Here is a 23,062-nt window from a genome sequence, read left to right on the forward strand (position 1 = left end):
GAGAGGAAGGGAGGGGAGTGGGAGGGAGAGGGAGGGAGGGAGGGTGGGAGAGTTGGAGGGCAAGGAGATAGAGCCTTACCTCTTTGTCTACATCAACATAGGGGGTAAGGATGGCGAGGCAAGCTGTTGATCTTAGCAAACTGTCAATGTCTCTTTGATCAGGGTAATTTTCTCTTCCAGATCTTCTCAGGTAATTTGGCTTTGTTGAAAGCATCAGTGTGTCTTGAACAAGAGCCTGAAATAACCATACTACATTTGACAGCATATACATAGAGCAACTATTGAGGTTTGGCCACAATACGCTTGAAAAGTTATTTCCAATGTAAGAGTGCACAGTACTATAGCCTTCCAAACGGATTACAATTCTTATTCTACCATGAAGTATTTATCGCTATGTCAAAAGCGGCACTTTCTGCCTTGTATTTCCATTTTGTACTGAGCTTGATTTGCTGTCCCTTTATGTAACCCAAAATCATACAATCCCCCTGCTAAGACCATAGAAATATATTAAAAGCAGAGGCATAAATCCAATAAATAAACAAACACCTTGTCTGTTGTGCAAGTGAGCTCCAGTTGTAACTACAGATCATGAAACAGGGTTTGTGTGTGTCGTGTCAGTGGCCCAGTGAAGCATTAGCCTAGCGTTAGCATTAGACATTTGAACCATGTATGATTATGTCAACAGAAATGCCACAGAAGATTCTCATGACAGTCACCGTAGTCTTCCTCGGTGAGAAACTCTGACTTCGGATTTATGTACATATGCGGTCAAGAGGAAAGCAGCTTGTAAACGTAATAATAACAATGGTTAGTTTTGTTTTATTGTGACTGCTAATACTTTGAAATGTCAGGTATTTCTGTGTGTACAATCAATAAAGTGTCATGTCTTTTTCTCAAAGTTGTAATGCAGATCATTTAGTGACACTGGAATTCCGTCATTAAAGATAGTGGAGACAGGACTTGTGTTGAATAACTGGTAAGCATGTAGTTATTTGTAATCTGGTAAGCACTGTATATATCTAAACAACTATAGAGTGTGATCTTAAGGAACAAAACGCACACAAAAGAAACACATGAATTCCATAATGACTCATTAGTGCACTGGCAGATGGAGAGCATCTGTGTTTCCATTCCCACTCCATTCTACATTTAGAAACTCCTCTTTAATTACCATGGCAACACTTGGCTTAGTGGGTGATTTTCAGGTGTTATTGTTTTTTCAGAAAGGAAGATAAATAAGGACTTGCAAGCCTGGTCATGGTCAGCGCCCGCTGCTTAAACTAGGCTACTGGAGATCTTGTTTGATTTCTCACATAATGAGCAGCCGGAAAGGTGATACAAAATACTGTGTTATAAAGCAGATAGAATATAACTCCATAGATGTATTAGGCACTTTTAGATCCGTTGCCTGTCATGTTGGTGTAATGTGACAATAAAACACAATGGTAGTAGGCTTAATAGTATCAAACAGTGTGAAATGGTTTACAGATGTATGAGCGTCGAAACTGAAGCCCTGAAGCGTAGACTTGTTGGCAGTGCGGCTCGATTTTATTCTACAATATAATGTTGAAATGTTACACCTGCCCAGTGCCCACCTCCTAACCAACGTAGTAAAAGACGCAAGCATGCACACATTAGTGTAGTCTCTCTGTTATCCCTGTGGCAATCTCTGTAGTCCCCTAGGATAATGCAGCCATATGATTGGCCAGGCTGCCGCGCTCGTCATTACTCTATGTCCAATGACTTCTCTGACGTCTTTACGCTCCAGATGTCCCCGACGAGTTTGTGACGTATTACAGCTATTCCCATCTCTTTACCCTCGTCCCGCGGTGGGCTGTTCAGGATGTAACGCCTCCCTCCCCCACCCCTCTGATCCTCTTATCGACAAGCAGGCGGCCAAGATGGATGTTGTGAACCAGGTAGGGCTCTGGGATGAAAATCAGCAATATCAAACATTGTTTTCATTTCATTTAAATATCTGATGAGCCATTGTTTGGCACTCCTGCAGAATGCGCACTTTGACACTGTAGCAGTTTGGGGGGAAACAATAGACCATCATCATAACAGGGGGAGGGCGCGCTGTGATTGTAAAGCCGCGGACCGTTAGTCTGAAATGCAGTGCTTCTAGTGGTCGTCTCATGTGAACGAATTGCCGAGCACTGACCGCAAAACACCGCAATAGAGGCGTGATAGATTGCATGTGGTTTAGCCAATTTTGCACCAGCAATGGACTGGTGCAGTGGAGCGGTTGGCTCATAAATAGACCATGGTCCAAAAGTCAAAAGACTTGAACAAGATACTCTGCGCAATTATTATTATTTTTGAACAGCATTTCAAAACACGCAGACAAATAGGATCAACACATCTATGTTATTATTTGAGCTGACAGCTATTGGTAGTAGGACATGCAGAGGTAATTGCTCTGCACTGCACACAGCCACTGCTATTTAACTAATAGAATCGTTGACTGAATGTGTTGTGTGCAGGGGAGCCTATGTCATAGGGTGGAAAGGAGACTGAAAATCAAGCGATTGATCCTATTTTGTAAATACCGCAATATAAGACGTGATGCGTCTCTAAATGTAGCAAGGTTTATAATAGGCCCATCAATTTATTAGGGGCGGCAGACCGACCGGGGGTTAAAAGTAAAATATGGGGAGGTGAGTCGATAGGCTATAGCTTCGGCGTGGCGCTCACAGACGGACACACCGCTTTCATTTGCGACTGATGGGGCGCATTCACCCGCACATGGCAAGGGTTTACAAATTATAGCAAAAACTAAGGGCCCACCCCGGTGACTTGAGCTTTTAGTTCTGTCTCAATTCCTAGTAGAGTGCTTGTCAGTCAAGCGTTGGGGAACAGAGAAACGTGTGTGATAAGCAGCTTTGTCTAATTCTAATACTGGCAGTCTATCGCTCTTCCTCCCTCTCTCGCTCTGTCTCTCCTTCCCTCTCCCTCGTCTCCCCTAAACGATGTGTGCTTTGTCACCCGGCCTGTCGCGCCCCAAGTAAAACAATACAATTACTGTAGTGTACTAGCCTTTTGTGATGACCATGCGAACAAATGACAGCATGAGAAAGATTATCGTATCACCGCTCCCGAAAAATACATTGAAAATAATTGACAAGTCCAAACTCTGGGTTAACAACATATATGCTGACAATTCATGTAGGCATACACACTACAAGCATCCAATCGATCATTCGAGTCTGTCAGATAACCTATGTGTCCTGATGCTTGATTGTGCGCACGGCTTATGATTGTGAGTACTCATTCGAGTGTTTTAATTTGTAAAGAATCTAAGCTTTTCGACAAATTCTGAAGACAATGTTGATTTCTGTGTTGATAGTTGGTGGCCACCGGGCAGTTCACCATAATCAAACAGCCTTTGGGATTTATGAAAATCCTACAATGGGTAAGTTACCGTTTTCATACAATGTTTCATTATTTGGTTTATGATGGGAGTGAGCGTGTGAGATGTCAAAGTACGCGCACGTATCCTTTCTGCGTGCATGCGTGGGCATGGAAGTCTACGGAGAGTATTACGTAGGACTATTGCATGCATAAAATCTCACTGTGATAGTTTCAACCAATACACTTAAAATCTATAAATGATAGGCTAATATATTATGCTATAGGTAGGCCCTGTTATAGTGATGCTGTGTCTCTGTACCGTGTCAGAACGTGTCCTTCTGTCACGCAGAGGTCAGAAAAAGCTACGTGAAGCTTTGTGCTCGTGACGACACACAGGCAGCGCGAGGCGGATGACACTGCCCATCCTCCCACTCCCTGCTGCTACTCGGTCACCACTGGCAAGCAGGTCTCTTGAAAGCTCGATGTCGTTTCAGTTATACCATGTTACTGTAATTCGATCATGGTAACTGTTACAAATCTCTGTTCAAATCATCCAGCCCACTGTTTCTGTCTCCTCCCCTGTGGAGTTTGTTGTGTAGACCTATCTAATCCACCATATGGTTCTCACAGCACCTTAACCTTTTGACCTGTAATCTATCTGGTGACCATATTTCATGCATTTAAGTGTAGTTACTATAGTTGCTTCTTTACGAGCTGTGTAGTTGCTCACTCCTATGTCTAATCACATAGTGTTACCTTTTATTTTTAAATACAATTTCATGTTTTGGAAGTGGCACATAAAGATTAAATATAGGCCTACACCTAACTTAAACCTGGGGAGTAGTGGCCATTGACGTTGCTGCAGCATCGCCTGAAACAGGCACTGTCCACTGTCAGGGGTTCTGAAATGTCAAATCGCAGGTTTTAATTGACCGCTCTCCATGGTGCTGAATCTGAATCTCCGCTGTAAGTGCTATTTGCTTACCTTTACAAGTCTGTTTACCTTTAGAATTCTTCATGTTACAAAATCACCACAATGCTCTATATTATACACCTAGACCATCCGCTGTATTGTGCTGCAGCATGACAATCTTTGATGGACAATTCATGATGAATCTGTGATAAAGCATTCCACAGGCCAATATCACAAAATGTACTTGGCATGCACATCAATTCTTGATGTTCTCTTTTTTTTCTTTATTCAGTAACACTGGAGGCACAGTGTGACCCCTCTGCCAAAATGTTTTGTGCCAAGGGCTAGATCTATTCTTCTATGATGATAGGCTATCTCAATTCTACAAAGAAGAATCTCATTGAATCTCACTGAGAATAATGATGTAAAGCAGGAATTACTGTAATAATTTGGACAAAATATGAATGTACTGTGCACTATGTATTCAATTTGTAATTAGGAACACCTCTCTAGCACTTTACACCTCTCTAGCACCGCTTCTTTCTCAACTATTTGTAATTACAGCATAAGAACTAGCACACACATGCTAACTCAAAGAGATACACGCACACCCACAAACACACAGACACGCTGACGATACACAGCTATTACTCACCACTTACTCACACACACTGTCGCTAAACAGAACAAATCCATGTATGCCCTCATTGAGGAAGGTAAAAGTAATAACGCCGCTTCCTTCCATGTTCCATTTTGACTCACTTTGGTAGAACGCCACGACAATTGGTTGATTGAAAGAATAGGATGAATATATGAGAAGACACATAGACCTACATACACAAAGCAACATCAGGTTATCATCAGAAGATACCCAAACAATGTTCTACTCTAATTCACAGCAGGACAGAATAACACAGGGCAGCAGAGACTGAGAGGACAAATCTGACAGAATGACTTTGTCTGTAGTCCTTCCCCGGGGGACTGCTAGTGCTTGAACATCACATCGCTGCTTCTCTGGGTCACATGGTTAACTAACCTCCATGGATACAGCAGCACACAGGCGGACCAGAGCATTCTACCCATTTACAAGTCACATGTAGCTCCACGGTTGCATTACATTCATTTAAGATAGGTCTAGCTAAAATCTCGGAAACCCGGAACTAAAACCTTGCGTATAATTGCATCAGATGCTTGATTATGTTCTGGGGGTAGATGTTTAGGAAAATATACTAACGAAACTAGCAGGGTCTCCACAACCTCCTAAACAGAAATTCTCGGCCAACCAACCCCCCACCCCCCCCACCATTCTGGTTCAAATCATTGCTTGGAATCATTGCTTGAAATCCCGTCACCACTTTCAGCACCACTGTCACCAAATCCTGACACGTCCAACTAACCAGTGAAGGAAAACCAAAGCACCGGAACTACTGTGACCTTACCATACTATATATGTTACGTAGTCTATCCACTACAGATTAGCCTGCCTATAATCATGCGTCATGTCAGTTCATTCATATGGCAATACAGTACCTGTACAGTACACACACACCTTGCTGTTCCTGATTTTCTGCATGTGTGATGGATTTGAAGGTCACATGGGTGTTATTGGTTTGAATTATTAATCTTCTGAAAGCAGAAGTCCTAGGGTGTTGCCCTCTGTACTACAGCGAGATAAATGGACCGTCACTATAGCCTAGATTCTTCTCTGTCACTATAACCTAGATGTGTAGTGCGGAAAATATATGTTTGTGCTTTAGGATCCTCAACCCTGTTTTGTGTTTCTTTGAGAATGAATCAATGATGAAACACGCTTATGCTTGTAATCAGCTATGTGTGTGCGTGTATGTGTTTGTGTGTGTGTGTGTGTGTGTGTGTGTGTGTGTGTGTGTGTGTGTGTGTGTGTGTGTGTGTGTGTGTGTGTGTGTGTGTGTGTGTGTGTGTGTGTGTGTGTGTGTGTGTGTGTGTGTGTGTGTGTGTGTGTGTGTGTGTGTGTGTGTGTGTGTGTGTGTGTGTGTGTGTGTGTGTGTGTGTGTGTGTGTGTGTGTGTGTGTGTGTGTGTGTGTGTGTGTGTGTGTGTGTGAGAGAGAGAGATGGAGACAGCGAGTGTGTGTGTATGGCAGAGAGTATATGTGTATGTGTGCATTAGTGTGTGTGCGTGTGTATGACTCATTGCTGTTGTACTCTCTCTTGGGAGCTGTGTGCTGACGAAGCCGAGTTTTGATGGATGATGGGAGACACATTGAAATCTCCCCAAACAAACTTAAAGCTGTATAGAGAGTGGTTAACCACTGCCCCAGGTTATGTTTGTGAAAGAGGGTTATTGTGTCTTAACCTGGGATTTACAGTTTACTGCTTAATTTACAGATTTGCTTTAGTGATCCATTCAGTGCATCATTGTACTGTAAGACCAGTTTTCATACTGTGTGGTCAATACATTGACAGAGCTGGACTTCAATTGAGCTATCCATTGAATTGATAATAATGTATCCCTCAGATCTGTAACACTCTAGCCAGTACAGAGGAACAGTTCATCAAATGTCTACCTGGACTATTTGCATTGACCCCTTTTTTTTTACGCTGCTGCTACTCACTGTTTATTATCTATGCATAGTCACTTTACCCCTACCTACATATACATATTACCTCAATTACTTTGACTAACCTGAATCCTCGCACATTGACTCAGTATTGGTACCCCCCGTATATAGCTTCGTTATTGTTATTTTATTGTGTTATTTTTTAAAAAACGGGTTAATTTACCAAATATTTTCTCACTCTGCACTGTTCGTTAAGGGCTTGTAAGTAAGCATTTCACGATAAGGTCGACACCTGTTATATTAGGCGCATGTGAGAAATATAATGTGATTTGATTTGAGTATTCTCTAAGTGGTTACAGGTGTTGCTCAACAAAGCTGCTGATTGTAGGAGTGTATAGTGTGATGAGTTTATATGTTAAAGCTTTGCAGACTTCTTGCCTGGGCTCTCTGCCCACTCCACTGCCCCTTGCTTAGAGGAGGTGTGATTGGTTGAAGCTGTTAGTTCCATCACACTTTGGGTTCCTGCCAAACTCGGCAGCAGAAATAAGCTTGAGCGCATACAACCAGTACTTACATGTTGATGGCTAGACTTGTGGTCCTACAATGTCCATTTATACTCATGTATCAATCAATATATTAACTTCAGTTATCCATTTACCCTCGTTTATTTAGGAATATCTGTGGTTTCAGTCTTGTCGGACTCAGCTATAAAATCTGATGAGCAGGTATTTATAAACGGTGCTGATTCTAACTCAGAGAGTGTGTGTACTCGTGTGTTTTTTTTGGGGGGGGGGGGGTTAAAAATCAAATCAAATTTTCTTAGTCACATGCGCCGAATACAACAGGTATACCTGTATATCTTACAGTGAAATACTTACTTACAAGCCCTTAACCAACAATGCAGTTTAAATACAAAAATACAAAAAATACAAATAAGATTAAGAAATGGAAGTAACAGGTAATTAAATAGCAGCAGTAAAATAACAAAAGCGAGACTATATACAGGGGGGTACCGGGACAGAGTCAATGTGCGGGGGCACCGGTTAGTCGAGGTAACCGAGGTAAGATGTACATGTAGGTAGAGTTATTAAAGTGACTATGCATAGATGGTAACAACAGAGAGTAGCAACAGAGTAGTAGTGTAAGGGGGGGGGGGGGATGCAAATAGTCTGGGCAGCCATTTGATTAGATGTTCAGGAGTCTTATAGCTTGGGGGTAGAAGCTGTTTAGAAGTCTCTTGGACCAAGACTTGGCGCTCTGGTACTGCTTGCAGTGTTGTAGCAGAGAGAACAGTCTATAACTAGGATGCCGGAGTCTTTGAAAATGTTTAGGGCCTTCCTCTGACACCGGCTGGTATAGAGGTCCTGTATGGCAAGAAGCTTTGCCCCAGTGATGTACTGGGCCGTAGCCACTACCCTCTGTAGTGCCTTGCAGTCGGAGGCCGACCAGTTGCCATACCAGGCAGTGATGATGCAACCAGTCAGCTGCTCTCGATGGTGCAGCTGAAGAACCTTTTGAGGATATGAGGACCCCATGCCAAATCTTTTCAGTCTCCCGAGGAAGAATAGGTTTTGTTGTGCCCTCTTCACAACTGTCTTGGTGTGCTTGGACCATGTTAGTTTGTTGGTGATGTGGACACCAAGGAACTTGAAGCTCTCAACCTGCTCCTCTAGAGCCCCATCGATGAGAATGGGGGAGGGGGGTGCTCGGTCATCTTTTTCCTTTAGTCCACAATCATCTCCTTTGTCTTGATCATGTTGAGGGAGAGGTTGTCCTGGCAGCACACAGCCAGCTCTCTCACCTCCTCCATGTAGGCAGTCCCGTCGTTGTCGGTGATCAAGCCTACCACTGTTGTGTCATTAGCAAACTTAATGATGGTGTTGACGTCGTGCCTGGCAGTGCAGTCATAAGTGAACAGGGAGTACAGGAGGGGACTGAGCACGCACCCTTGAGGGGACCCTGTGTTGAGGATCAGCGTGGTGGATGTATTGTTACCTACCCTTACCACCTGGGGGCGGCCCGTTAGGAAGTCCAGGATCCAGTTGCAGAGGGAGGTGTTCTGTCCTAGGGTCCTTAGTTTATTAATGAGCTTCGAGGGCACTGTGGTGTTGAATGCTGAGCTGTAGTCAATGAATAGCATTCTCACATCGGTGTTCCTTTTGTCCAGGTGAGAAAGGGTAGTGTGGAGTGCAATAGAGATTGCATCATCTGTGGATCTGTTAGGGCGGTAAAGCAAATTGGAGTGGGTCTAGAGTTTCTGGGATAATGGTGTTGATGTGAGCCATGACCAGCCTTTCAAAGCACTTCATGGCTACAGACGTGAGTTCTATGGGTCGGTAGTCATTTAGGTAGATTACTATTGACTATGGTGGTCTGCTTGAAACATGTTGGTATTACAGACTCGGACAGGGAGAGTTTGAAAATGTCAGTGAAGACACTTGCCAGTTGGTCAGCGCATGCTCGCAGTACACATCCTGGTAATCCATCTGGCCCTGCGGCCTTGTGAATGTTGACCTGTTTAAAGGTCTTACTCACATCGGCTGCGGACAGCGTGATCACACAGTCTTCCGGAACTGCTGGTGCTCTCATGCATGTTTCAGTGTTATTTTCCTCAAAGCAAGCATAGAAGTAGTTTTGCTCATCTGATATGCTCGTGTCACTGGGCAGCTCTCTGCTGCGCTTCACTTTGTAGTCTGTAATGGTTTGCAAGCCCTGCCACATCCGACAAGCGTCAGAGCCGGTGTAGTACGATTCGATCTTAGTCTTGTATTGACGCGTTGCCTGTTTGATGGTTTGTCGGAGGGCATGGTGGGATATTATCAGCTTTAATATTGTCAGATTTAATATTGCAGATAGATAGATTGTGGCTTCCATCAATGTAATTGTCTGCATAACTTCCAATCCCCCATATATACAGTACCTATAAGGGCACAAGGCGAGACCCATATGCAGACACAGGAGGCAGATGGTTGAGCTCCAATATTTATTATAACATAAGAGGTAGGCAGAAGGCAGGTCGGGTACAGGCGACAGTTCATTAACCAGGTCAGAGTCCAAACAGTACAGGGCGTTAGGTAGGTTCGAGGTCAGGACAGGCTCAGTAACCAGGTCTGAGTCCAAACAGTACAGGGCGTTAGGTAGGTTCTCTGTCAGGGCAGGAAGAATGGTCAGGCAGGCGGGTTCTCTGTCAGGACAGGCAAGGGTCAAAACCAAGAGGTCTAGGAAAAACAGAGACTGTGAAAAATAGGAGCTAGGAGATAAATGCTGGTTGACTTGGCAAACAAGACTAACTGGCACAGAGAGACAGAAAACACAGGGATAAATACACTGGGGGTGATGAGCGACACCTGGAGGGGGTGGAGACAAGCACAAGGACAGGTGAAACAGATCAGGGCGTGACAGTACCAGTCAGTTTGGACACACCTACTCATTCAAATCAAATAAAATCAAATGTATTTATATAGCCCTTCGTACATCAGCTGATATCTCAAAGTGCTGTACAGAAACCCAGCCTAAAACCCCAAACAGCAAGCAATGCAGGTGTAGAAGCACGGTGGCTAGGAAAAACTCCCTAGAAAGGCCAAAACCTAGGAAGAAACCTAGAGAGGAACCAGGGTATGTGGGGTGGCCAGTCCTCTTCTGGCTGTGCCGGGTGGAGATTATAACAGAACATGGCCAAGATGTTCAAATGTTCATAAATGACCAGCATGGTCGAATAATAATAAGGCAGAACAGTTGAAACTGGAGCAGCAGCACGGTCAGGTGGACTGGGGACAGCAAGGAGTCATCATGTCAGGTAGTCCTGGGGCATGGTCCTAGGGCTCAGGTCAGTTGAAACTGGAGCAGCAGCACGGCCAGGTGGACTGGGGACAGCAAGGAGTCATAATGTCAGGTAGTCCTGGGGCATGGTCCTAGGGCTCAGGTCCTCCGAGAGAGAGAAAGAAAGAAAGAGAGATGGAGAGAATTAGAGAACGCACACTTAGATTCACACAGGACACCGAATACGACAGGAGAAGTACTCCAGATATAACAAACTGACCCGAGCCCCCCGACACATAAACTACTGCAGCATAAATACTGGAGGCTGAGACAGGAGGGGTCAGGAGACACTGTGGCCCCATCCAAGGACACCCCCGGACAGGGCCAAACAGGAAGGATATAACCCCACCCACTTTGCCAAAGCACAGCTCCCACACCACTAGAGGGGTATCTTCAACCACCAACTTACCATCCTGAGACAAGGCTGAGTATAGCCCATAAAGATCTCCGCCATGGCACAACCCAAGGGGGGGCGCCAACCCAGACAGGACGACCACATCAGTGAATCAACCCACTCAGGTGATGTACCCCCTCCAGGGACGGCATGAGAGAGCCCCAGTAAGCCAGTGACTCAGCCCCTGTAATAGGGTTAGAGACAGAGAATCCCAGTGGAAAGAGGGGAACCGGCCAGGCAGAGACAGCAAGGGCGGTTCGTTGCTCCAGAGCCTTTCCGTTCACCTTCCCACTCTTAGGCCAGACTACACTCAATCATATGACCCACTGAAGAGATGAGTCTTCAGTAAAGACTTAAAGGTTGAGACCGAGTTTGCGTCTCTGACATGGGTAGGCAGACCGTTCCATAAAAATGGAGCTCTATAGGAGAAAGCCCTGCCTCCAGCTGTTTGCTTAGAAATTCTAGGGACAATTAGGAGGCCTGCGTCTTGTGACCGTAGCGTACGTGTAGGTATGTACGGCAGGACCAAATCAGAGAGATAGGTAGGAGCAAGCCCATATAATGCTTTGTAGGTTAGCAGTAAAACCTTGAAATCAGCCCTTGCTTTGACAGGAAGCCAGTGTAGAGAGGCTAGCACTGGAGTAATATGATCAAATTGTTTGGTTCTAGTCAGGATTCTAGCAGCCGTATTTAGCACTAACTGAAGTTTATTTAGTGCTTTATCCGGGAAGCCGGAAAGTAGAGCATTGCAGTAGTCTAACCTAGAAGTGACCAAAGCATGGATAAATTTTTCTGCATCCTTTTTGGACAGAAAGTTTCTGATTTTTGCAATGTTACGTAGATGGAAAAAAGCTGTCCTTGAAATGGTCTTGATATGTTCTTCAAAAGAGAGATCAGGGTCCAGAGTAACGCCGAGGTCCTTCACAGTTTTATTTGAGATGACTGTACAACCATTAAGATTAATTGTCAGATTCAACAGAAAATCTATTTGTTTCTTGGGACCTAGAACAAGCATCTCTGTTTTGTCCGAGTTTAAAAGTAGAAAGTTTGCAGCCATCCACTTCCTTATGTCTGAAACACAGGCTTCTAGCGAGGGCAATTTTGGGGCTTCACCATGTTTCATTTCAAGTTTTTTTTTAGATTTTCACTATTTTATACATTGTGGAATACTAGTGAAGACATCAAAACTTTAAAATAACATATGGAATCATTTAGTAACCAAAAAAGTGTTAAACGAATCAAAATATTTGAGATTTTATTTTAGGTTTTAGATTCTTCAAAGTAGCCGCCCTTTGCATTGATGACAGCTTTGCACACTCTTGACATTCTCTCAACCAGCTTCACCTGGAATGCTTTTCCAAAAGTCTTGAAAGAGTTCCCACATATGCTGAGTACTTGTTGCCTGCTTTTTCTTCACTCTGTGGTCCAACTCATCCCAAACCATCTCAATTGAGTTGAGGTTGGGTGGTTGTGGAGGCCAGGTCAACTGATGCAGCACCCCAGCATGCTCCTTCTTGGTCAAATAGCGCTTACACAGCCTGTAGGTGTGTTAGGTCATTGTCCTGTTGAAAAACAAATGATAGTCCCACGAAGTGCAAACCAGATGGGATGGCGTATCGCTGCAGTGGTAGTCATAATGTGCCTTGAATTCTAAATAAATCACAGACAGTGTCCCCAGCAAAGCACTCTCACACCATCACACCTCCTCCTCCATGCTTCATGGTGGGAATCCCACATGCGGAGATCATCCGTTCACGTACTCTGCGTCTCACAAAGACACTTGCGGTTGGAACCCAAAATCTCAAATTTGGACTCATCAGACCAAAGGACAGATTTCCACCGGTCTAATGTCCATTGCTCATGTTTCTTAGCCCAATCAAGGCTCTCCTTCTTATTGGTGTACTTCAGTAGTGGTTTCTTTGCAGCAATTTGACCATGAAGGCCTAATTCACACAATCTCCTCTGAACAATTGATGTTGAGATGTCTGTTACTTGAACTCTGTGAAACATTTATTTGGGGCTGCAATTTCTGAGGCTGGTAACTCTAATGAACTAACCCTCTGCAGCAGAGGTAACTCTGGGTCTTCCTTTCCTGTGGTGGTCCTCACGAGAGCCAGTTTAATCATAACGCTTGATTGTTTCTGCGACTGTACTTGAAGAAAGTTGTGAGATTTTCCGGATTGACTGACCTTCATGTCTTAAAGTAATGATAGACTGTCATTTCTCTTTGCTTATTTGAGCTGTTCTTGCCATAATATGGACTTGGTCTTTTACCAAATAGGGCTATCTACTGTATACCACCCCTACCTTGTCACAACACAACTGATTTGCTCAAACACATTGAGAAGGAAAGAAATTCCACAACTGGACTTTTAACAAGGCACACCTGTTAATTTAAACGTATTCCAGGTGACTACCCCAAATCAAAACAAATCAAATGTATTTGTCACATACACATGGTTAGCAGATGTTAATGCGAGTGTAGCGAAATGCTTGTGCTTCTAGTTCCGACAATGCAGTAATAACCAACGAGTAATCTAACCTAACAATTCCAAAACTACTACCTTATACACACAAGTGTAAAGGGATAAAGAATATGTACATAAAGATATATGAATGAGTGAAGGTACAGAACGGCATCTGCAAGATGCAGTAGATGGTATTGTATGTAAACAAAGTGGCATAGTTTAAAGTGGCTAGTGATACATGTATTACATAAAGATGCAGTAGATGATATAGAGTACAGTATATACATATACATATGCGATGAGTAATGTAGGGAATGTAAACATTATATTAAGTAGCATTGTTTAAAGTGGCTAGTGATATATTTTACATCAATTTCCATCAATTCCCATTATTAAAGTGGCTGGAGTTGAGTCAGTGTGTTGGCAGCAGCCACTCAATGTTAGTGGTGGCTGTTTAACAGTCTGATGGCCTTGAGATAGAAGCTGTTTTTCAGTCTCTCGGTCCCTGCTTTAATGCACCTGTACTGACCTCGCCTTTTGGATGATAGCGGGGTGAACAGGCAGTGGCTCGGGTGGTTGTTGTCCTTGATGATCTTTATGGCCTTCCTGTTACATCGGGTGGTGTTGGTGTCCTGGAGGGCAGGTAGTTTGCCCCCGGTGTTGCGTTGTGCAGACCTCACTACCCTCTGGAGACCCTTACGTTTGTGGGCGGAGCAGGTGCCGTACCAGGCGGTGATACTGCCCGACAGGATGCTCTCGATTGTGCATCTGTAGAAGTTTGTGAGTGCCTTTGGTGACAAGCCAAATTTCTTCAGCTTCCTGAGGTTGAAGAGGCGCTGCTGCGCCTTCTTCACGATGCTGTCTGTGTGGGTGGACCAATTCAGTTTGTCCGTGATGTGTACGCTGAGGAACTTAAAACTTACTATCCTCTCCACTACTGTCCCATCGATGTGGATAGGGGGGTGCTCCCTCTGCTGTTTCCTGAAGTCCACAATCATCTCCTTTGTTTTGTTGACGTTGAGTGTGAGGTTATTTTCCTGACACCACACTCCGAGGGCCCTCACCTCCTCCCTGTAGGCCGTCTCGTTGTTGTTGGTAATCAAGCCTACCACTGTAGTGTCGTACGTAAACTTGATGATTGAGTTGGAGGCGTGCATGGCCACGCAGTCATGGGTGAACAGGGAGTACAGGAGAGGGCTCAGAACGCACCCTTGTGGGGCCCCAGTGTTGAGGATCAGCGGGGTGGAGATGTTGTTACCTACCCTCACCACCTGGGGGCGGCCCGTCAGGAAGTCCAGTACCCAGTTGCACAGGGCGGGGTCGAGGCCCAGGGTCTCGAGCTTGATGACCTCATGAAGTTGGTTGAGAGAATGCCAAGAGTGTGCAAAGCTATCATCAAGATAAAGGGTGGCTACTTTGAAGAATCTCAGATATAAATATATTTTGATTTGTTTAACACTTTTTTGGTTACTACATGATTCTATATATGTTATTTCATAGTTTTGATGTATTCACTATTATTCTACAATGTAGAAAATAGTCCAATAATCCCCCCCCCAAACATTTTTTTTAAGTTCAATAAAGTTACCAGCCTCAGAAGTTGCAGCCTCAAATAAATGCTTCACAGAGTAACAGACACATCTCAATATCAACTGTTCAGAAGGGACTATGTGAATCAGGCCTTCATGGTCTAATTGCTACAAAGAAACCACTACTTAAGGACACCAATAAAAAGAAGAGACCAAAATAACATGAGCAATGGCCATTAGACTGGTGAAAATCTGTCCTTTGGTCTGAGTCCAAATGTGAGATTTTGGGTTCCAACAGTCTTTGTGAGACACCGAGTAGGTGAACGGATTATCTCCACATGTGTGGTTCCCACCGTGAAGCATGGAGGAGGAGGTGTGATGGTGTGGGGGTGCTTTGCTAGTGATACTGTTGGTGATTTATTTAGAATTCACGGCACACTTAACCAGCATGGCTACCACAGCATTCCACAGCTAACACAGCATTCTTCCATCCCATCTGCTTTGTGGTTAGTGGGACTATCATTTGTTTCAATTCAAATCAAATCACATTTTATTGGTCACATACACATGGTTAGCAGATGCTTGTTGCAATGCTTGTTGCAACCAGCAAATCAGTGTGAACAGACAAAGCATCTTAATTAACCAGGCCTTGAAGTTCTTGTTTGTTGCAGATCAAGGAAAATTATGACCATCTATGTTACTGTGTATGCTAGACTACAATCTTACAAGAGGATCATTTGGCAAACGTTGTGAATTTAGAGTAACTATGTTGAAGGATGTGGGAGAGCTAAGTAGCCTGGTGCTAGATCTGCCTGTTCTTCTAACTAAAAGTATCATCCTCTCCCCTCACACTCCTCTACAATCATTATTAAAACCTGTTGATGAGGAGAGGAAGTGGAGGAGGTGTGACTGTGTTAGTGCTGTAGATAAAAATGAGACTAGGAAATAAGTTAGGCATACCATCTGTACTGTTTTTCATCAATAGAGAAGTGTGGATGAATCTGTGTATATTTGAAAGCTCGACGAAGCCATGTTGAAATATATTCTGAGTATTTACAGCAATGTATTCCAGAGTATGAGAGCAGGTTGGTATACAGATAGGTGCACTTGTCCGTGTGTGTGTATTTTTGCAGCTGCTGACACATGCATCCATGACTGTGTGTGACTGTGTGTGTACAGTAGCCCTGTGCAGCGTCCTTTAGCGACAGATGGAGGAGCACCTCCGTCAGATTAATAGCCGGATTTTCCATCCAATCGGATCTGGCCTGCAGGGAAGGGAGGGTGTGGTAAAAATAGCTGGCTTTCTAATCTCCTATGTGTGAGAGTGTGTCTATGTGCACGCTCATGTGTGTGTAAGAGAGTAGATAAGCGTTCACGTGCACAAGCGCTGGGTTTAAAGTACTCTACTACTGTAGTAATGTAGCCTGATGCCAAGAGTAGATCATAACTTATTTGGTACAACAGATAGGACATCCATATCAACCAAACATGTTATTTTACATTTCTTGTAAAAAAAAATTATACCTCAAGTGCACAACTTTAGGTGTCGGGGTAACCATGGCAACAAGTGTAGCTCTGTAACCTGGCGATATAGCCACATTGATTTGCACTCTGGGTGCCTTTGTCAACAGCCTGCTGTGATTGGTGGAACATTGAAGTGCAGAAGACACAGCAGGTGGTGAAACCACAGTGTCAGCTTCTTCAGTAACAGTAGACCTTTAGCAGGGGTTGCCATTATACTGCATGGACTTTCCTTTCATCAACACCTATTTCAGTCCAAACTAGGGTTATGCTAATTCCTAGACAGAGCACAATCTCCAAAGACTCATTCCAGTATAAGTGCAATTTATTAGATGTATTTTGCTTCTCCCCACATTTCTCATTTATTAGATGTATTTTGCTTCTCCCCACATGTCTCATCCTTACAACCCTATTTTTTCCACATTCCTTTGATCTCACCACTAAATTGTTCAGTCCCTTCTCTTTCGCTTTCCTTTAACTTCGACGTCCTGTCTCTAACTCTTCTCATCTTCTCTTCCCCCCTCTGTATCTTTCAGATCTTTGCTATCTTTGCTTTCTCGACATGCGGCAGCTACTCTGGCATGTTCAAGATGAGTGTGGAGTGTAAAAACCGGTCAGAGAGTGACCTGAGCATTGAGGTGGAGTTTGAGTATCCATTCAGGTCAGTAAGCCTAATCAGTCACACGTAGCCCCCTGAACCCGCACAAATATGGTTTGTCGGTCATTTTTACAGTACCACTGGGCTGCAAACGTCATGGATGGAATATTAATCTATATTAAACTATATTAACCCAATTTGACGTCTCTCTTCCTCTCTCTCTCTCTCTCTGATTCCCATCTTCTCTGTCTTTCTCTGTCCCTTGTCCTTGCCAGGCTACATCAGGTGTACTTCGATGCCCCAACCTGTAAGGGGGAAAGCCCTGAGCGTCTGTTCCTGATCGGAGACTACTCCTCCTCAGCTGAGTTCTTTGTCACCGTCGGTGTCTTCTCCTTCCTCTACTCCATGGCAGCCCTTTCTGTGTACGTTTTCATTCTGGAGAAATACCGTGAAGGCTGCAAGGGAGCCCAGATTGTGAGTTTGTCTTTCGATCTTCTTGTATCTAGTAGGCATCTTCCAAACCATATTCCACTACCTCTGCTACTATTATTCATATTCTAGTAATGATAATGATGTTAATGATGATGATGATGATGAGATTGATTACATTTCTGTTGAGGATTTGAGATTGATGATGATGCATGTGTCTCATGATTTATAACTTGATGCTCCTCAGGACTTCGTTGTGACGTCTGTGTTCACCTTCTTCTGGCTGGTCGCTTCTTCTGCCTGGGCTAAAGGTTTGTCGGATGTGAAGGCAGCCACCGACCCAGACAAGGTCCTCTTACTGATCGAGGCATGCGACGAACCGGAGAACCGCTGCCGTGAAGTCCACGACCCTGTCGTCTCTGGTCTCAACACATCTGTGGTACGTTTTTCAGGATTGGTGTATTTAGTAAAAGTGCTGACTGCTGAGGATATGACAGAAAAAAACTGTACTACTACATATTGACTTCTTCTTCTTCTTTTTTCAATTCATCCCCCAGGCGTTTGGCTTCCTGAACTTGATCCTGTGGGGAGGAAACCTGTGGTTCGTGTTCAAAGAGACCGGCTGGATGGCAGCCTTCGGAGGCACATATGCACCTTCCCAGGAGAAGGCGCCTGCTCCAGAGTCCTTTGGCCAGGAAGGCTATGGGCAAGAGGGCTACGCACAACAGGGGGACGCCTATGCCGGCACCCAGGGAGGCTACCAGCCTGACTATGGCCAGGGTGGCTACACCGAGGGAGGCGGAGACTATCAGCAGGGGGGATACGAACAGCAGCCCACCTCCTTTGCCAATCAGATGTGAGCTGGTCCACCCTACAGCATCTGGAAGCTGGTGAGTGTCAGTACATATGTTGGAGCAACACTGAGAATACCGAAGTAATCGACTGAGAAATACTGTATTAATGTTACTCTTCCAAAGGGAATACAGACTATGTGGCTTTATGTATACATTAGTTGTAATCTCTCTCTCTCTCTCTCTCTCTCTCTCTCTCTCTCTCTCTCTCTCTCTCTCTCTCTCTCTCTCTCTCTCTCTCTCTCTCTCTCTCTCTCTCTCTCTCTCTCTCTCTCTCTCTCTCTCTCTCTCTCTCTCTCTCTCTCTCTCTCTCTCTCTCTCTCTCTCTCTCTCTCTCTCTCTCTCTCTCTCTCTCTCTCTCTCTCTCTCTCTCTCTCTCTCTCTCTCTCTCTCTCTCTCTCTCTCTCTCTCTCTCTCTCTCTCTCTCTCTCTCTCTCTCTCTCTCTCTCTCTCTCTCTCTCTCTCTCTCTCTCTCTCTCTCTCTCTCTCTCTCTCTCTCTCTCTCTCTCTCTCTCTCTCTCTCTCTCTCTCTCTCTCTCTCTCTCTCTCTCTCTCTCTCTCTCTCTCTCTCTCTCTCTCTCTCTCTCTCTCTCTCTCTCTCTCTCTCTCTCTCTCTCTCTCTCTCTCTCTCTCTCTCTCTCTCTCTCTCTCTCTCTCTCTCTCTCTCTCTCTCTCTCTCTCTCTCTCTCTCCAGGGCCACCCTGTGATTTGGGAGTGTGGTGCCTGACCACCATCCACAATTCCCCACTCCTCTGTTTGTCTGTTTGTGCATCTGTGAGTTGACAAGAGGAGGGAGGGATGGAAGACGGTGGGGTCTTGGGAGGGGAATTTAGCAACACCGTGTCCGTTTGGGTTATTTTGGTGAGCGGGAAATGGGTCCTTACAGTAACATGCTGTTTCTTCTGTTGCTGTATTTAACTGTAGAAGACAACAGGGGGTTTTCCATTTGGTCATATGAGGAAAAACTTGAATACAATATACAAAAAACTACAAAGATCAATCTTATAAGGGAATAACACTTAAATGGACAATAATGGTAGTAGTATTTAAGAATGTATTTGTCTGTGCTGTGTAAATATCAACATATTAATATATAAATATATGTACACAGTTGAAAAATTGTGCACTCCATATTAGTTGTTATACAACAAATGTAGAGCGCAGAGTTATTCAATTGTATTTATTTCAGTTCTGTTTAGGTCACATAGTTCTACCCTCATCGTGCTCTAATATTTATGTTGTGTGTTTATTTTATTTCCCAATATTCGTTTTTATTTCTCATTTTGATGTTTTTGTTTATTCATTTTCAGAATAGAGTTACCTCTTTTCTATTTTCTCATTGCGCTTTTTTATTTGTTCAACATTACTGAGTGAGTTTGTGACTGTGACAGCAGTGGAGAGGTGTTAGCAGTGATTTATGTGTTTAACATAGGTTACATTCATTACAACTTGTGTTCATTGCCGTTTTATGTTTTTCCATCAAAATATTTCTCAAGCAATGATTTGGCTATGTTTGTTCCAGAGAATCTCTTAAAAGCTGTAAAAAGTCAAAAATGCATCTAGGATAATGAAAAAGTAGTTAGCACGGTAGCACTTGGTATTTTGCTAATATTATGCTGTTCCTAAAAACTGCTGTATGTAGTGTTCTATCAGCACTCTTATTTAGAGATGAAGTGAGGTTGTGAATCAGGGAAGACAACTGATGTTGAGGTGCATCACTTTTTTTATTTGGATTGTAATGTAGTTTAGAAATCGGCATCTGAAAAATTTGGTCCAGAACCCATTCCTGTTTTAATATAGTCTAGGGATGAGTCATCAGACAGAGTTCGTCATCATGTTTAATCACCATTTATAATGCTCGTCTGATCATAAAGCATGCAAATATTTACACAGAAAAAAAATCAGTATGGCACAATTTGCGCCGTTTTCAAGACCATACACAAGCCATAGGAAATAATGATAGTACTTTTAACATATTAATATAGCCAACTGAGGTGTTCTGAACAGTATCTTATTTCCATGTAAAAACATAAATCCTGCATCCCCCACAACACCCTTTTACTCTCAAAACAAAGGAGGTTTTGCATGTCTGACTCTTGGACTAAAAGCAGCCTGGAACAAAAGTGAAGGGGGAAAGGCAAGTGGCATATACGTGTTAGAGCATATTAAGTAATATGATGTACGTTTGGCTCATCATAAGGTGACAGCACAGAGCAGCTCCGATATATTTCACACAAATCACACAGAGTACATGTGCTACAATAATCAGGTTGGCCTACCCGCTGTACTGCCAATCCTCTGTTTGGATAGAAGAAAAACTGTATTGCCAAATGATAACAGGACAGGTGCGTATTGAGCGATAGATTTTGCTTCCACAGTTATCATCACAATGGAAACTGATATTGTTTTTCATTCATATTATTCCGTTATGCAGTTTTGGATGGATTCCTTTTTTTGTATCATTTTATTCTTTATCAGGCAGTGTAGAGACACCTGACTTTCTATCTCTTCCTCTGTGTTCTCTCTCTCTTTCTATCTCTCTCTTTCCCTCGCTCTCTCTTTTTTTCTCTCTCTCTCTGTAGTTCTTATAAATATGCTCAATGAAATACATATACTCTGTTGTTAGTGGTGAATGATGTCTTGTGATACTCTTTACGCCTTTGGATAGTGCTGTGTTTATTGTGTATGATGTATTCTTATTAGTATTTATGATCATGACTATGACAATATATCCATTGTATTCTTATTCTATGGAATCCATGTGAAACAAAATCAAATAAACTTGAAATTATTCTGTTGAAGGTTAAAAATGCCTTGTCTATGTCTCTAATCTTAGCGATCATATGTATTGTTTATGCTGTGCTATGTTGATTTTTTATTCATTTTTGTTGAACCTTTATTTAACTAGGCAAGTCAGTTAAAGAACAAATTCTTATTCACAATGACTGCCAACCAAAAGGCAAAATGCCTCCTGCGGGGACGCGGGCTGGGATTAAAAATGAAATATATATATAAAATATACAAAACACACATCATAACAAGAGAGACAACACAACACTACAAAAAGAGAAAACCTTAGAAAAGAACATAGCAAGGCAGCAACACATGACAACACAGCATGGTAGCAACACAACATGACAACAGCATGGTAGCAACACAACATGGTAGCAGCACAAAACATGGTACAGACATTATGGGGCACAGACAGCACAAAAGGCAAGAAGGTAGAGACAACAATACATCACGCAAAGCAGTCACAACTGTCAGTAAGAGTGTCCATGATTGAGTCTTTGAATGAAGTGATTGAGATAAAACAGTCCAGTTTGAGTGTTTGTTGCAGCTCGTTCCAGTCGCTAGCTGCAGTGAACTGAAAAGAGGAGCAACCTAGGGATGTGTGTGCATTGGGGACCTTTAACAGAATGTGACTGGCAGAACGGGTGTTGTATGTGGAAGATGAGGACAGCAGTAGATATCTCAGAAAGGAGAGAGTGAGGCCTAAGAGGGTTTCATAAATAAGCATCAACCAGTGGGTTTTGCAACGGGTATACAGAGATGACCAGTTTACAGAGGAGTATAGAGTGCAGTGTCCTATAAGGAGCATTGGGGGCAAATCTGATGGCCAAATGGTAAAGATCATCTACCCTCTCGAGAGCACCCTTACCTGCCGATCTATAAATTATGACTCTGTAATCTAGCATGGGTAGGATGGTCATCTGAATCAGGGTTAGTTTGGCAGCTGGGGTGAAAGAGGAGCGATTACGATAGAGGAAACAAAGTCTAGATTTAACTTTAGCCTGCAGCTTTGATATGTGCTGAGAGAAGGACAGTGTACCGTCTAGCCATACTCCCAAGTACTTGTATGTGATGACTACGTCAAGCTCTAAACCCTCAAAGGTAGTAATCACACCTGTGGGGAGGGGCATTCTTCTTACCAAACCACATGACCTTTTTTTTGGAGGTGTTCAGAACAAGGTTAAGGGTAGAGAAAGCTTGTTGGACACTGAAAAAGCTTTGTTGTAGACAATAATGGTATTAGAGTCGGGTTTGGCCACGCAGTCGTGGGTGAACAAGGAGTACAGGAGGGGACTAAGTACACACCCCTGAGGGGCCCCAGTGTTAAGGATCAGCGTGGCAGATATGTTGTTGCCTACTCTTACTACCTGGGGGCAGACCGTCGGGAAGTCCAAGATCCAGTTGTAGAGGGAGGTGTTTAGTCCCAGAGTCCTTAGCTTAGTGATGAGCTTCGTGGGCACTATGATGTTGAATGCTGAGCTGTAGTCAATGAACAGCATTCTCACATAGGTGTTCCTTTTGCCCAGGTAATAATTTTCCCTTCGCTCCCTTGGGCACAGGGACTATGCTGGTCTGCTTGAAACATGTAGGTATTACAGACTCGGTCAGGGAGAGGTTGAAAATGTCAGTGAAGACACTTGACAATTGGTCCGCGCATTCTTTGAGTACACGTCCTGGTAATCAGTCTGGCCCAGCGGCTTTGTGAATGTTGACCTGTTTAACCTGTTGATCCTACCCCCTACTTTTTCGAACATTCTGTTAAAAATCGCACAACATTTCAGCGCCCTGCTACTCATGCCAGGGTTATAGTATATGCATATGATTAGCATGTGTGGTTAGAAAACACTCAGACATTT

General features: G+C 43.6%; 1 protein-coding gene across 1 annotated transcript; it reads left to right on the top strand.

The window, feature by feature from the left end:
* Positions 1-1,827: 1,827 nt before the first annotated feature.
* On the top strand, positions 1,828-21,225 carry LOC118359896 (synaptophysin-like). Its single transcript, XM_035738791.2, has 7 exons — positions 1,828-1,919; positions 3,350-3,415; positions 17,072-17,196; positions 17,409-17,607; positions 17,810-18,001; positions 18,120-18,452; positions 19,108-21,225. The coding sequence occupies exons 1-6, from the start codon at positions 1,902-1,904 to the stop codon at positions 18,420-18,422; spliced, it is 903 nt and encodes a 300-aa protein (XP_035594684.1). The 5' UTR covers positions 1,828-1,901; the 3' UTR covers positions 18,423-18,452; positions 19,108-21,225.
* Positions 21,226-23,062: the final 1,837 nt, after the last annotated feature.

The sequence above is a fragment of the Oncorhynchus keta genome, chromosome 27 (assembly GCF_023373465.1).
Source record: "Oncorhynchus keta strain PuntledgeMale-10-30-2019 chromosome 27, Oket_V2, whole genome shotgun sequence".
NCBI lineage: Eukaryota > Metazoa > Chordata > Actinopteri > Salmoniformes > Salmonidae > Oncorhynchus > Oncorhynchus keta.